Source organism: Acanthisitta chloris, unplaced genomic scaffold (assembly GCF_000695815.1).
Source record: "Acanthisitta chloris isolate BGI_N310 unplaced genomic scaffold, ASM69581v1 scaffold34724, whole genome shotgun sequence".
Classification (NCBI taxonomy): Eukaryota; Metazoa; Chordata; class Aves; order Passeriformes; family Acanthisittidae; genus Acanthisitta; species Acanthisitta chloris.
Window position 1 is genome coordinate 21,745 of NW_008668213.1, and position 15,172 is coordinate 36,916.

Consider the following 15,172-nt stretch of genomic DNA (forward strand, 5'->3'; position numbering starts at 1 on the left):
CTCCAGTTGTTTAGTCCCTTTATTGTCATTCCGCAGATAACACCTACATCCTCTGCACAGGCTTAATTCCCAGGATGTCGAATCCTTTGGCCATGATGGTAGCAGTGGCTTCGCACAGCAGCAGCCTCCACATGTTCACCTTCATGATCTGGCCTGGAAAACACCAACACAGGAGCTGAGCAGCTGCTGAGAACAACTAATGGTGCCTTCCCCAGAGGAAACCCCTCCACCCACAGCCTGGCCCTGGACTGGCACACTGAGCCCCTTCCCATGTCCCCCAAGCCAAGCAGACTGACCAGCCCTCGTGTTTCCAGGTGCTTGGCTGCTTCTAACTCAACTCAACCTTCCTGCACACAGGCAGATGACAACATGGGCTGTGCCAGCTACTTGCAATCCTCCCACATGGACACTTGTTCTGCAGCAGCAACCAGTGTGACAACAGCCTTTCCAGCACAGGGAAACACCCTGCAGAGTGCCTGTACCACAGCATGTGACACAGGTGGCCAACACTCACCACTCTGCCTGTCCTTCTCAACGCAATAGCAGTTGTCATAGAACTCGGTGAAGGTGGTGGCCAGTTCATAGAGGTAGTCACAGAGCGTGTGCAGTAACAAGTCCTCCAGGATCTTCTGCAGGATCTCAGGAAACCTCAGGATGCACTTGCCCAGTTTCCACTCCTTCTCATGGTCAAGGATAAGCACCTCCTCTCTGGCTGCCTTCCGCAGCATCTGCTCGTCAATATTGGCCAGGCGAGCAATAGCCCTGGAATGGTCCAAAACACAGTCTGCTTGTGCGGGTCCCACTGCCCAGCCTGCCTGGTCACCTGTCTGGCCTGTCTCAGGGCTGATGTCCTCCCTTGCCCAGTCCTGGGTGACCAGGCCAAAGAGGGCAATCAGCCCTGGCGATATGCAGGGAGGACTCGCCCTCAGTACGATCAGGAGGCACTGCAGAGGAACAGGCCAGGGTGGGCTCTGGGCACTTGTGTTGGCAAGGACAGCTGATGCTGCCAAGCAAACCACGGCTCAGGGTGCCAGAAAAACTGTGGAGTATGGCAATATCTGAGCAAAGCTGGAACATAGGCACACCCTTTTCCAACCACCTAAATCCTCTGATTCCCAGAAACTCCCACAGTTCCCTCCCTGGGATGTGTGTCATACAGAGGAGCCCTGTTTCAGGTGGCGTAGGACACACAATTTGCAATGACAGAATCTTGTCTCTGGTGCATACCAGTGCAGCTGGCATCCCTTCCCAACCACACTGATGTGACTGTCACACACCCTCGATTGCAATACAGATGCAGAGAGTATCAGCACCAACTGCAGCCTCACCTACCTGATCCGTGTGAAGGCATACAGCAAATAGGCAGCTGTATTCCCTCGGTCATCCAGCATCTTGTCGAAGGAGAACACGTAATCATTTAGTCTGTTGTGGGAGAGATCTGCATATTTAATGCATCCAAAGGCGACTGATGTCTGGGCAGCTTTCAGCTCTTCTGCTGTGAGGACCTGGTACAATTTCAAAGAGGAAAACATGTTGACATCACGAAGCACAAGATGCAGCCCTGGCCACTCAGCAGGGCTCAAGAGGAAAGCCCAGGCTGCTGATGGGATTTTACCTATGTGGTACTCAGTTCACACCTCTCCACTTTGGGGCACCAGACAACCCCATATCCACCCCCCACTTCTCTTGCAATCAAGTGGCACTGCAGCCCTGCCCAGGTTAAGGCTGACTCCCTCTTCTGATGGCTACAGGACCTCTGTGCCCCACAACATACTACCTGCTGTACAGGTGTGATGCTCATACTGTGCTCCTGCTTCTTACAAACTGCATGTACATGTCAGAAACACCTAGTACTCCTACCCTTACAGAGCATTTTGGACAGTCCAAACATGTGCAGAACACCTCTCTGGTGGAACAGTATCCTTGCAGCATGGCAAAGCACTTTGTGCCTGGCTTGTGTGAGGCCTTGAAAGATTTTAAAGGTGATTTTTTTTCTCCTGTGTTTCCTTGTGTTGCTGTTTAAAATGGGACACCAAGAAGTCACTACTAGCCCGGCAGGCCACGGCTGCAACTTTATATCCTGCCATCAACTCCTGCATCCTGGGGAGTCACAGCTGTTGTCACTGCACTGGGGAGACCTGACAGTACCTGCAATGCCCAGCTCTCCACTCCCATCCCCAGGAAGCTCTGCAGTACCAGCCAGAAGCCAGTGTGCTTCCTGCAGCTCACAGCTCCTCAGTGCCACATGCTCAGGGATGCTCTTCTTTCTGCATGGTGCACCTTGCCTGAACTGGTATCAAATAATCACACTGACTGTATGCACACACAGCATCTCCTGGGTGCTCTGGCAGTGTCCATATTCTATGCCCACAGCCAGAATGCAGAAACCTTAAGTCTGTGAACACATCTAGGAAAGATAAGCAATTTGCCACAACTACCTTGTCCCGTTCCTTGTCTTTCAGCTTGTCCATAGCTCGTTTCAGCCCTTCTTCCAGCAGATCCATGAGTCGCACTGTATCCCCTGAGCGAGTTTTGAACTTCTTCCTGGAAACACACAGCCAAAATCACCACCTGCCTAAGAGGCAAAACACTTCCACCCTCTGCCCAGGGTACCCAGGCAGATCCAGGACATGCACTAGAGCTTCTTGCAGGAATTTTCACTGCTTACACCTTATAGCTTAGTAAAAAAACCACATGGCAAATCCCTTTGTATGGAAGAAATCCCCATCACACAGACAGCTACAAATCTCAGAGAACACCCACAGGCTGGTCAGTAGGGGTGACCAGGAATGCTTCAACAGTCAGAACTGTCCAGTTCAGACATTAGGCAGGACACAATACCAGTGCCAGGCTTTTCCCAATTTTTGTTTCATCTACCATGAAGCAGGTAGAAAGTAATGGAAATTGTGGCCTTTACCACTGCCATCTCCCACTATTCACATCAGCTTCCCAGTGTCCCTGCCCAAATGCCAGGCAGCAGAAGCCAGGCCTGAGAGGGAATGTGACTACAGCACCAATGACTATGTGGATCAAGGTCAGTGACACACAAAATGACACAGTTACAGATAACAGCATGGGATGTGGTGCTTTTCTTTGGGTGCCACAGACATACTTGTCAACACACACGAGCAGGTCTCCTGCATTCACTCAAACATCCTCTCCACAGCACACACGGAGCAAAAACCTACAGCCAAACACTTACTTGTCTTCTCCCAGCACTACTCCGAATGCAGCATGGGCCACTCTGATTTCTTTGGGATCATACCAGCCGATCATCTGTCCAGCTGCAAACACTGTTTGTAAATGCACGGACTGCAAGAAATACACACCAACAATTGGTTCTCAACCCATTCCTCCAGATGCAGTTTTCTTCCCAGCTTTCTCTCATTCACAGCGTTGCTCTCACAATGAGACTTAAAACGTTTCTAGCACCACAGACAAATTTCACTTGACAAAGTTCAACTTTTCAAAGAGTATTCCTAGCTTACAGAAGCAGCAACTGGCAAATTTCCATCATTGCTCAGATAAGGAGTACAAATACCAACGACCCTAAAAACCTCTACCTGCATTACAGTCACATCCATCATTTAACACACCCTGAGATGACCTGCACCAGCAGTGGCAGCAGAGGTTGGTGTACTCACCTGGCCACTATCAACGACGTAGATAAGGATATCACCCTTCTCTTCACACAGCCTGTGCTTAAGAGCAGCTAAGTCAGATGTGTCATATGTGTAACCACCGTCTGATTTCATGATTGTCAGTGGGACAGGGAAACCTGGGACAAACACAATCTTCCGGCCATCATCAACCTGGACAAAACCTAGAAAAGCAACGGAAAACATTCTGTGTTGTATCAGGGAGGTTTGTGGGCCAACACAGGCAGAAACACTTCCCTCCCCTGATGCTACCAGCAAGAAAAGGCCACGCACTCACATGATGAAATAATTAATGGCTCAAAATATGAAAAAACCTACATGAAAGCTCCGTTGTCAACCAAGTCACATTCTGTACTGCACTTCCAGGAGTAGGCACAAGGAAGCAGATCTGTACAGATGTGGCCTTACCAGAAGAGACCTAACTTAAAAGCTCCCATCACTGGAATCCAGATCTGCCTGTGCAGTCACAAACCCCTCTCAAAATACGGCATCAAAGGCAACAGAAACTCTACAGAGATGCAATGAGGGCTTGGCATGAAGTCTTTCCAAGGTAAGACTAGTCCGAACACTTCAGATGGTGAGACTCATGACCTGCCAAATCCAGACAGGAACACATAACACCAGAGACTTTTTATGCTGTGTTTGGCTTCTTGCCAGTTTCAAAGTCAGCATGATCCAAAAATCTCACTGTCTTTCACAGAGATTTCTCAAAGTTCCCACACAGTCACAACGTAAGACTGGGAAGTCTGTCATATATTGCTCCTTAACTATTTTACTCAGGATACAATAAATTCCAATCGTACCTTGTGCTATTGCATACAAATATCACAGACAAACTACTTTTGGTGTCAGCAAGAAAGATTCAAGCTTTCTGGAATGAAACATATAAGAATCAATTCTCCTAATGCTTCTGTGGAAGGAAAAGCCACAAAAGATCCACTCAGAAAATGTGGCTGAGAAAAAAGCAAAGGCGGGGACATGGAACTTGAAAAGCATCAGCCCTGAGCCTCACTGAATAGGAGTAAGGTTACCACACTCATCCTCACAGTTGCAGAATTTCTGACCCAAGACCAAAAGCCTCACCTTTATCTTCAAATTCTTTCACAATGTCTTTCATCATGTCATGGTAGAATGATTCCCCTCTCTCTGTGAGTGTGATGTCCAAACAGTTGTAGATTTTCTGGAACTCTTGAGGAGGGAAACAGAACAAAGTACTTTCACACAGTGGAAACCAGTGGTATATGTTTACCAGAGGGCACAACGAGGCCTAGAAGACATTACCCATCTCTTGGTCAAGCCATGAGACTGGGACTCAGGAGACAAAAGACTTGGCTGAAAGCCTCCACAGACAGCCCAGCACTTTGGTTGTATTGGCTTTTTGCTTTAAGCTTCTCTTAACAGTGTGGCAGTGATTTTCAAAAAATAACAGGAGGATGGGCTCAGACATAAAGATGATGAAAGCCACACTGTTCTACTGCTGAGACACATTTCTGAATCTGCCAAAGTCACCTTTGCGAGACACGTCACAGATCAGTTCCCAGGCTTTAATGAAGTCAGGGTTTTTGCTCTGCAGCAGCACCACACATTGGTAGGCACGCTTCTTAAATTCCTCCTCTGTGTCAAACCTCCTCTTGGATTCCTACAGTGAAACACACATGAAAAGGCACTGCTTCCTCCCCTGAAACAAGCTATCATTCATAACAGACTCTCCAAGCATGCTCATCTCAAAAGCCAGGGAGGCTGTGTACTCACAAAGCCCCACACAGACAACTCAATACCAGATACCAGGATTCACTACCCCATGCAGGTTACTGCAATCATCTATTAACAGTGATTCCAGCTTTTTGTTTCTCCAAAACTATGCTGCAGCTTGTAAAGCTCCTCAATCTGTTTTTAAGATGCTGACATAAATATCACACTTATTTGCTACAAATACCTTGTAAAAAGCTTGGAGATCCCCAATGGGAGGAGAAACAGTTAAGTAATCTGGAAATTTGTCTTGGAGGTGAGCAATGAGCATTCCAAACTGGGTGCCCCAATCTCCTAAGTGGTTTAACCTTGAAGAAATTGAAGAGCACAACAACGATTTCTTATACATATGCTTTAAGATACACACATTTAAAAAAGATATATTCTAAAAGAAGAAACACAGTTAATACCAGAAACCCAAACCAGGCAAGCTCTTCCAATTTCACTGCATTGAAGCTGCTGCCCACCTTGATTTGACCCCAGCTACACTTGCTCAGCTTAGTATCTTACTACACATAAAGGGTTATTTGTTATGTGCTTATAAACATAGACTTGTACAGCCCAAAGCAGAGACAGATTCTGCACAAATTTAGCCAAACAAGCCTACCACACCCAAATGGACTCTCACCTCAGAACATCATAACCTGCGAACTCGAACAGTCGGCACATGCTCTCTCCGATGATGGTAGACCGCAGGTGGCCAACATGCATCTCCTTGGCAATGTTAGGGGATGAAAAATCCACCACCACCTTAGACACAGCACCAAAGGAGCATGTGAATAAAAGGCAGCAGCTACTACCACACCCCACGTGTTTAATATGGGTTTTGCTGGGGGGAGGAACAAGGCTCACCTCCACTGACCCTCACACCCTTTGCTGCCAGCAGCACACAGCAGCAGAGAAGGCCCAGTGAGGGGCATCAGAGCAGCTTCCAGCCTGGAGCTTTGCTGCAGCCCAGCTGAGGGTCAGGGACCACTCCCAGACTGCCCTGGGCACAACACCCATCCCCAGGGAGCCCTGACCCTCACCCACCAGAGACCACAGCAAGTACAGGTGACCTGCCCCACAGCCCCAGTCCCTATGCCACATCCCACTTGCTCTGCCCTAACAGCTTGCTGACATGGACATCTACTCACACATCACAGTGGGGAATTTCAAAGCTACCTGCAGTGCAGCACATTTCACCTCTAGCAGGATGCCTGTGTGCTTACTGCTGTACCTTTTTCCTTTTGCCAATAGCGGGTGGTTGAACTCCATTTATCAACAAACTGCTCAGCTGCTTCGACACAAAATCCTTTCTCAAGTGGACATTGATAAAACCTTTAGAGGAGAAAACCAGTCAGGAGTGTTGGGGCTGCAGAAGTGCCTCAAACCACTGTTTCTTCCCTCACCCCCTGGATTTCTGTTTCTTCACATCAAGCATAAGAGCACATGAACTCAGCTTGACAAAACTAAACGTTTTTCAGCCACAGGACAACAAAGCTGTCACTAGGAGGCAATTTCTGCTCCCAGATTAGAAGAGTCTGTTTCACACCACTATAGTCTGTACTCCAGGAATCAGATGCTGCAAGCTACACCACTGACATAACTCCCTTTTATGCACTGTCACTCAAAAGTGAATTTATAAAAACAGTTTTTTAATGAGAAAATAAATAATCTTATCATGATTTCTAGAATGCAAAACCAAATCCTACTTTGCCTCCTTTTCTTAAAATTAATATCCATATAGTTCCACCTGGGATAATCCATGCCTGGGGGACAACACTGTTTTACTTCTCCTGCTTCACAGAGCCAATCAACAGGCTGCTGCCCAAGCCCTAGAGGGGCTGTGCCATGGGAATTTTGTGTTTAAGCTGAAGCCCTAAGTAATATGAGCCTTTATATTTCTTCCTGGGTCACAGGGACAAAACAGATGCATCAATTAATAACCTCCATGCTACTCCAGCCTCTCAGTGCTGAGAGGACAAAGTCTCCTCACCATGCAAGCAACAGGAAGGGGCATATTGATTTTTGCTATGATTTCATGACAGTGGCATGATACCCATAACCAGTGCTTGAAGGGGAAAAGCTGGTCCCTTAAGGATCAGGGGAAAATTGCTACTTAAAGGGCTCAGTACCATACTTGCCAATTTTAATACAGTGGTAGATTGCTGCTGCTGCACAAATCTGAGGGCTACAAAACTCACCAAGAGAGGAGAAGCTAATTCACCCTGTAACTGTAGTTTTAAATCACAAAACAGCTGAACTCAAACCTGGCTTCCCTGCTCAACATCCAGTATAAAACTGCCCTTTCTGCTTTCAAACACAGAAAGTGTGTAAAATGAAATCATCTTACCAGGACCAGCAATTTCGACCTTCTCAATGCATTCGTTGGCAGGAATATTTTTTGCTATTTTCTCAGCGATTTCTCGTGGGCTAACCTTCTGTTCCTTGGTTTTGAGCAGTATCTGAAACACAGCAAGAAGATCAGGTAAAACTCAGTCCTCCAAAACATTCTATCGAGTAGAACAGAAAGCACAGATACTGCAGCACTGAAAAATCCTCATGGTCCTTTAGCTCCGTAATGCAGAGATACACACAAAGAAAATCATCTCTCTCTAGTGAATTTTACAGGTTACAGCAGTTTTCCACAGCAGAAGTCTGACCAGACACAAGACATTCACCCTTGTGCTCAGGGTGTCAGAAGAAAATCTCCCAGGCTATTTTTCAAAACCCATTAAGTGGTCTGGCAAATTTGTATTTCTCTAAGCTAGTAAAAGGGACAAACCCTTTAAAAATCTACATAGCTGGCACAGTCCTTCACAGTCCTGTAGATCAGTCTCACGGGTGCCCTCAGCTCTGCCAGCAGTCATATTTGAAGTTCTGAACTCTGCCTCTAGCAGATGCAGTGTGGCTGCAGAGCAAGTCTGCTGATTTATGATTAAAAGCAACCAAAGCAAACTGCCTTCAGTCCTGCCTCAGACTCCAGCTTAATAAATAAATAAGTGAATAGATAATTAAATAAACAAATAAATAAATAAACAGAATGCAAAAACCCAAGGAGCCAAGGATAATCCTAACATTACCCAATTTTCTTCAAAGACCACCAGAAAAACTGCTGGTAAAATAGTTCTCCTTTTCCCTTCAGACATAAATTGCCCACTGTGAAGAACTCAAAGAACTTGATGCAAGTTTGTATACAATAATTACATCAGAGTGGTCTGGGTTGGAAGGCACCTTCAAAGACCATCTAGTCCAACTCCACAACTTGCCTGCCCATTCCCACAGCATATTCTCACCTAGCTTTTTGTCAATCTTACAAAACACTCTTTAGGAGGATTTTGTGAGCTAGCCCAACCGATCCCTTGCAAAGCACTACATTCACACTGTATAAAATCACCACAACTATTTGTCTGAGCACGGTGATTTTCCCTTACTACTGTGATGTGTTTGAAAACAATTTCTCACCTCACTCCCATCAAGGCCACAAAGATCAGGTAAGTTTTTGTCAACTCAGAATTTACACTCACTACTGCTTGTATTTGCTAACTTGCAATCTGCTGCAAAACGTGTTTCTATGAAAGTTTCAGCTTGAGTTTAACCTGTCGTACGTGTGATCATTACAGCATCCTTACAAGATGGTAAAGGTTTAGAATGGGCAAAAAAAGCAAACCTCAGGAGCTCTTAATGGTACTCAAAATGTAAGCAACAGGAAAAATAAATGCAAAACCAGATTATGGGCATGTTGTACCAGATGACAGACGTGTTATCTGAACCATTCCAGAAACAGTTACCATACTCCTATTACTCTAAGGAGCAAGCAGAGCTCCTGGCTGAAACCCCAGGCATTAATATGCTAACGAGCTCCCAGGAAAACAATAGGCATTTGTGAGGGCTGTTTCCACCCCAGCAGGGAGAGGCTGCTGCCTGGCACGTACCAGTGCTGCCCCATCAGGGCACTTCTGCTTCCCTGGCCGTCCCAGTGACCCCGACTGGTATTCCAGCTCTGCGCAGGGACATCCACAGGGAGACCTGCACCACAGCCCAGCCTCGAAAACTTAGCCTAACAACAAATACATAACCTGCCACTCTCATCCCCTGGCTGCGCTGTGCTGACACCCTCCAAGTGCTGCCTGTGTGAGTACTGCCAAACACCAGCCCAGTATCCAGGGAACAAACTCCGCAGCCAAGCCCAGCACTAGGAACCCTTATTCACCAGTACAGCTGACAACCTGGAACTCGAAACCCTGGCCTGAAGAGCAGTGCTGAGACACCGAGGTATGCGAACAACGTTGGCACTGGGAAGCCAGAGCTGCTCGAGAATCCCAACCGCGACTTAATTGGGGTAACGCGGCGGTCAGAAAATGGCAACGCTCTGAAACCCGTGTCAGTGCAGTCACCCAGGGTGCTCCCCTGGCTGCAGCCCAGGCACAGCGTGCTAATGAGACCGAGGGAAGACACACGGATTTGTGAGGGCTGTTTCCAGAGCCTGCGGGCTGGCACGTATCGGGGTGCCCACAGTCACGCTCCGGGTACAGCCAACAGCCGCAGCGCCCACGGGTGACAAGCTGGGAGGGTAGAATTCCATGCATGGCAGTGCAAGTTCAATGTCAAAACTGCCAGATTAATGAAGGTGAACTGACAACGTGTGAAAAAAAAAAAGTTGTTTCTCTTGAGATTGTCAAATAGAAGATCTGTAATTGCAAAAAGTCTACTTAGTCGCTCCGAGGCATCAATACATTCAAAGTTTGGGTGCTTTAGCACCTAAGCTAGAACGTACTACCTTCTTTCTCCCACACCTCCTGGTTTTATTTCAGCACAGTCCCAACCCACTGGACAACTGCTGAAGTGTCTCTTACTCAATCTGGATCCTCTTTGGTCAAATATCTTCCAGAAAACAGCCATACCATAATTTTCTAAGTACCTGATGATACTAGGCAGGTTAAAAACCCCCACTCCTCCTTTTGCACACACGTAACTGGTGATCTGTCATGTGGAACCATTACTACAACTGCCTGAAAACCCCCAACATCAGTACATCATAACAAACCCCCTGTGTTTCCTGACCTTTGCTCATCTAAAAGAAAATACAGATGGCACCAGCCATTGATGTAAGGATGCCCACACAGCCTCCCCTCAGCAAATGCTTGGGTAACCACAGCTAATAAGATAGGAAAAGAGCAGAAAAAGTGTGTGGAATTGTGCACTTCAATTGGTCTGAAAGAGCGTTTGTCACAAAAATTAAAATACAGCAACACAGTAACAATCAGCCAAATTCAGCTGCACCCAGGGAATGAACAAGAGATATGAAACAAAGGAGTAAGCTAGAGAAGCAAGAAGGGCAGTGCCTGAGCAGCAGTTTACACCTGGCTGGGCATCATCACTACTAGAAAAATCTACACCTGTGGGGAGGTGCTCCCTGCACACCACAGCCTCTGCCCAGGCCTGACAAGGCCCTGTGCCACCAGGTGCCACATGTGGCCCATGCTGGAGCTCAGGGAGGGCAGTTCGGGATGCAGCACACAGGGACCCAAACCCAACTGGGTGCACAGGGCATCAACATGTGCCCCCTTGTTCTGCCCTGTGTGTTGGTGGGTGGGAGGAAGCCAGGGCACCCACAGCAGCAGGAGGTGTGAGCAGTGAGGGGCACCTGAGTGTCACCTGCCCTGTGAGAAGGGCTATGTGCACATGTCTGTGTGAATATTACACTTTCCTGGCACTAGAGAAGAGCATTTAGAGATATGCAGGTGTTTCTCAACATTTTGTAACTCTTCAGAATTGTGATTTACTGTTTTGCTGTTATTAGTTCCAAACACATAGCTCACTAATTGGTGGTTAATTGCACATCATTAGTAAATCAATGCAGCACTTAAATCTTGATTTGATTTAGATCCCACGAACTGAGTGGTTTTTCTGTCACACACGTTGACTCCTTCATACCAGTCATCTAAACCGGTTTAAAGGTCAACTCAGCAAAGGCCAATGCTTCCCCTAAAATGCCATTAGATACTCACTCAATTCTCAGCCCAGGGGACTGCAACAAGCCCAGAACAAGTACAGTATTGTAACTCTTACTGTGCTGTCTATCACTTAGCTTCCAACACACAACATCCCCATTTTTAATTCTTTGTTAAGATTGTTTAGATTTACCTGTGATATGGCCATGGCACTGTTACACTGGTAGTCCCCAAATTTGGGCTGCTGACTTGGTGTTACCACTAGTGGAGGGTTTTCCAAATCTGGGTAGGCAGCCTGAATAGCAGCTCCAAAGATCTCCTGAAGACAGCTGTTGATATTAATCATGCTTTTGGCTGTTTTACTTCTTTCCTCTTGAAGGCTCTGAAAAAAAACACAACCACAAAACCCAGAAGGCTAAATTCACAACATCTGAGGAGCTGTTACATCCCACTTTTCTCCTTGGCTGCCTGGCAAAGCACAGCTGACAGATTTGGCTGACACCTCTAGGCACAGGAGCTACATATACAACATAAACCCATGTGATTCCAGAGCTGCTTCTCCCACTGAACCTCCCAGCAGAAACCTTCCCCTGAATGCAGAGCAGCATTACTTCTCACACCTTTGTTGGTGATCCTGGGACAGACTTCAGCTGGCCCATGCCTGGCCAAGACGTGACAGTGTTAGTTTATTGACCTACTGACATTTTCTGTAACGCAGGTTTCTGTTCAAGGAACCAAGAAATATCTGATGTGCCACCAATTAAGGTGTCAGAATGCAGAGTGAGCACGCTGTCACACATCAGTAGCTGCAACAAACTGACATCATTTATGTAGCTTGTCTTAATGAGAACAAAACACGCATGCCACAGCAATAGTTTTTTATTCCCTTACCTTCTGAAGGAAATTTAACCGATATTTGAGCTTTGCGTTTTCGTCTCGCAACCCTTCCAAACTCGGGGAGACTCCCAAACATCCAAAGTTCTTCAGACGCTCAATTTCTGCAGTTAACAACTTGATCTCATTTTCCTGAAAAGCAAATTGCATTGTCACACAGCAGTTCCTGGAGTGAGGAGACAGGAGGTGAGCAGCTGCAAGATCTCAGGTGCAGTTCTAGTTTTGCCTCATAAAGGTAACAGCAATGACATCTAAATTGAATAATTCCAAACAATTCATGTTTAAAGGTTGTTTCTATTTGTGTCAAAACCAAACAGGATTCTGGGATTCTGAAACATTCTTTAAAAAGGCAGTGAGATGATAATCTCACTAATACCAACACAAAAGGGCAAGAAAGATATGAGGTCATGCTAATAAAAGGTATTCCCAAAAATACCTTTTTTAAGCTTTTTAATCCAATAAAGATGTCAAATGATTTGACTCAAAATCCCCTAAAGCCTCCTTGGGCCAGTTTCACCATCTCACAGGCCTCAGTTTCTCTTCCAGAGGAGGAAACCACAATCACTCGACCCCAGCAAGTTCCACCACCACCTGGAGACAGGGATGCCAGAAGTGCAATGTGCTGCTTCACAGGGACATTCATAGGGGCATTTCTGCAGTGTGCACTCGCTTCCACCTCACCACATAACCTCTTCTTCCCTGCCTTCAGCATGGCTTCTTCCTTAAAACTGGCATGAGGCATTCAGGAGCAATCAGGAATTTCAGGTAGACCTCTATGCTCCAAATAAACAAAACTTCTTGGCGTCCCTCCAGATTGCATAGCCTGTATTCAGGCAAATGCTTCAACAGCACAATGGTTGGAAGCTGCTGCAAGGAGCAGGAATTTTCCTCACCCCACCCCCTGAAGAAACCAAATGGCTGAAATTTCATCTCTCTTGTCCATCTCTTGTCCTCCCCCATAACAGGCTTTGTGCCCTGAGCCACAAACCTGGCTCACACACAGAAGCCTGGAGGCTACTGAAGATTTAAGGGACTCAGTGCCACTATGGAGGAAGAGGCAGTGAGCATGGCCCATCCTGGCCCATCAGCCTCTCAGCTCCCTCATCCAACCTCTCCTCTGCCAGAACTTCCACAGCAGGTCGCAGCTCAGGCTATTATGCTAGTCAAATAGGTCACCAAACCTTATCAAAAAGGACTCATTTACTTTGTTGCTCTTTACCCAATCAAAATATTTAATTAGGAAAAAAAATGGGCCATTGAATCTTCGGGTCTTGTATGTCCACCTGAACAACAGCTCCCACAATTGCAGCTGTAACTAACTGCAGATGCTCAAAACTTAAATTGAGGTAAAACAATCTTGGCCTATTTGTGGGCCAAGCAGCAAATCAGTACTTTTGAGGTTATTCTTCAGTTATGCTTCAGCTTATGGCACACTTCTACAGCCTCAAGGTCTCCTCTGCTACGGAACAGGATGCTGTTTCCTGCAGTTCAGATGTGAAGAAACGAGACTTTACCTTTATCAAATCCTCTGGCTTGGGATTTAGACAACTAAAACCATCGTACAGCACAGCTGTATCTTGAAAGTAACTCACTTTGAACAGTCCATTTCAGCTTTCCCTTTAGCAACCCAAGGCAGGAGCCCCAAAAGACTCCTTTTCTCTCACATACGTACACATCTTCTCCCATATAACCCACATCAAACAGATTTGGTTTTTTACTTTCAACTTTTCCTCCTGGACTGACCTGGTAGCATTTTATATAACTTACAGACTCATTTGAAAAATATTCTGAACTGAATAGCACAATGACTTCACTGCACTTTCACAGCTGTGTCACTGTAGGTTTCAGTGTAGTTATTGCTACACACTGACTTGAAGGAACACCAGAGCACTGACATACGTATCTCATCCCCCGCCAAGCCTAGAATGTGCTTTAAGAAAAGCTCAGAGTTATCTTCTACTCTTAATAACACATTATCTCTAAATTTTGTGTCCACACAGTAGTTATCTTCTACTCTTAATAACACATTATCTGTAAATTTTGTGACCACACAGTAATACCTTCTCTCTAGCAAAGTCACCAGAAGGACAGGCTGCCAAGACCCTTAGGAGAGTTCTGAATTGAGGGCAAGCATTGCCCAGAACCAGCAAATCACACTCTGCTTTTAAAATTAAAATCACTGTATATCCAAGACAACAAGCAGTTCACACATATTCCTCCTGCACTAAGAAATTCCCCCAAAGCTGTAACCACGAAGACATTTCAGCACCACTGGCAAAGTTTTCAGAACAGGAATTTGATTTGGATGTTCCTACATAAACACAAAACTCGCTGGCCACCCAAGGTGAGACTCGCAGGAGGTGAGATGACCACTATCCTCCTAGTGGAGCTTCTTTCCATACTGTTAGACCTACAAGCAAGGATGAGGAAAGAGGTTTATCCATGTGCACAGCCATAACCCAAAACCAGGGTTCTCAGGAATCACTGACTTGTGGGGCAGACAGCCCAGACAGCTTTTCCCATCCAAATACAGGATGACAATTAGTATCCTAATTGACTGAATTGGACCAGCAGGTAAAAAGCTCTGAAACAAAGCCACAGTTGAGCAAGTCTCACCTTGTTCTTTGCCATGACTACACCAAACCAGCAAATTCACAGCACAGATACCTGGGGAAACTCCTGCATTCAGGCAGGACCCATTTCACATCTGACCAAGACCAACATGTCACTCCAGACTGCCACATTTGCCTATCATGTTTACTGCTTCTCTTCTTCAGAAAGTTTCAGCAGCACTCCTTATGTTACTTGAGGGAGAATTGAGAGCAAAAAGCTTCACCATGGTAGCCTAGCTGCCTATCCCAATGCTGCTACTGCCATTTTAGTCTCCCATTTTGTGGCCATCAACAGCTAACACGGATGGTGAAACGAAGTTTT

General features: G+C 46.2%; 1 protein-coding gene across 1 annotated transcript; it reads right to left on the reverse strand.

The window, feature by feature from the left end:
- Nucleotides 1-3: 3 nt before the first annotated feature.
- RARS (arginyl-tRNA synthetase) lies at nucleotides 4-14,869 on the reverse strand. The gene is made up of 15 exons (XM_009072809.1): nucleotides 14,855-14,869; nucleotides 12,236-12,370; nucleotides 11,538-11,726; nucleotides 7,744-7,855; nucleotides 6,628-6,728; nucleotides 6,037-6,158; nucleotides 5,596-5,716; nucleotides 5,169-5,298; nucleotides 4,743-4,847; nucleotides 3,645-3,823; nucleotides 3,203-3,312; nucleotides 2,439-2,544; nucleotides 1,333-1,505; nucleotides 515-762; nucleotides 4-153 (listed from the first exon to the last, which is right to left on the reverse strand). Exons 1-15 carry the CDS (start codon nucleotides 14,867-14,869, stop codon nucleotides 44-46), a joined length of 1,956 nt encoding a protein of 651 aa, XP_009071057.1. The 3' UTR covers nucleotides 4-43.
- Between the last annotated feature and the right edge of the window lie 303 nt (nucleotides 14,870-15,172).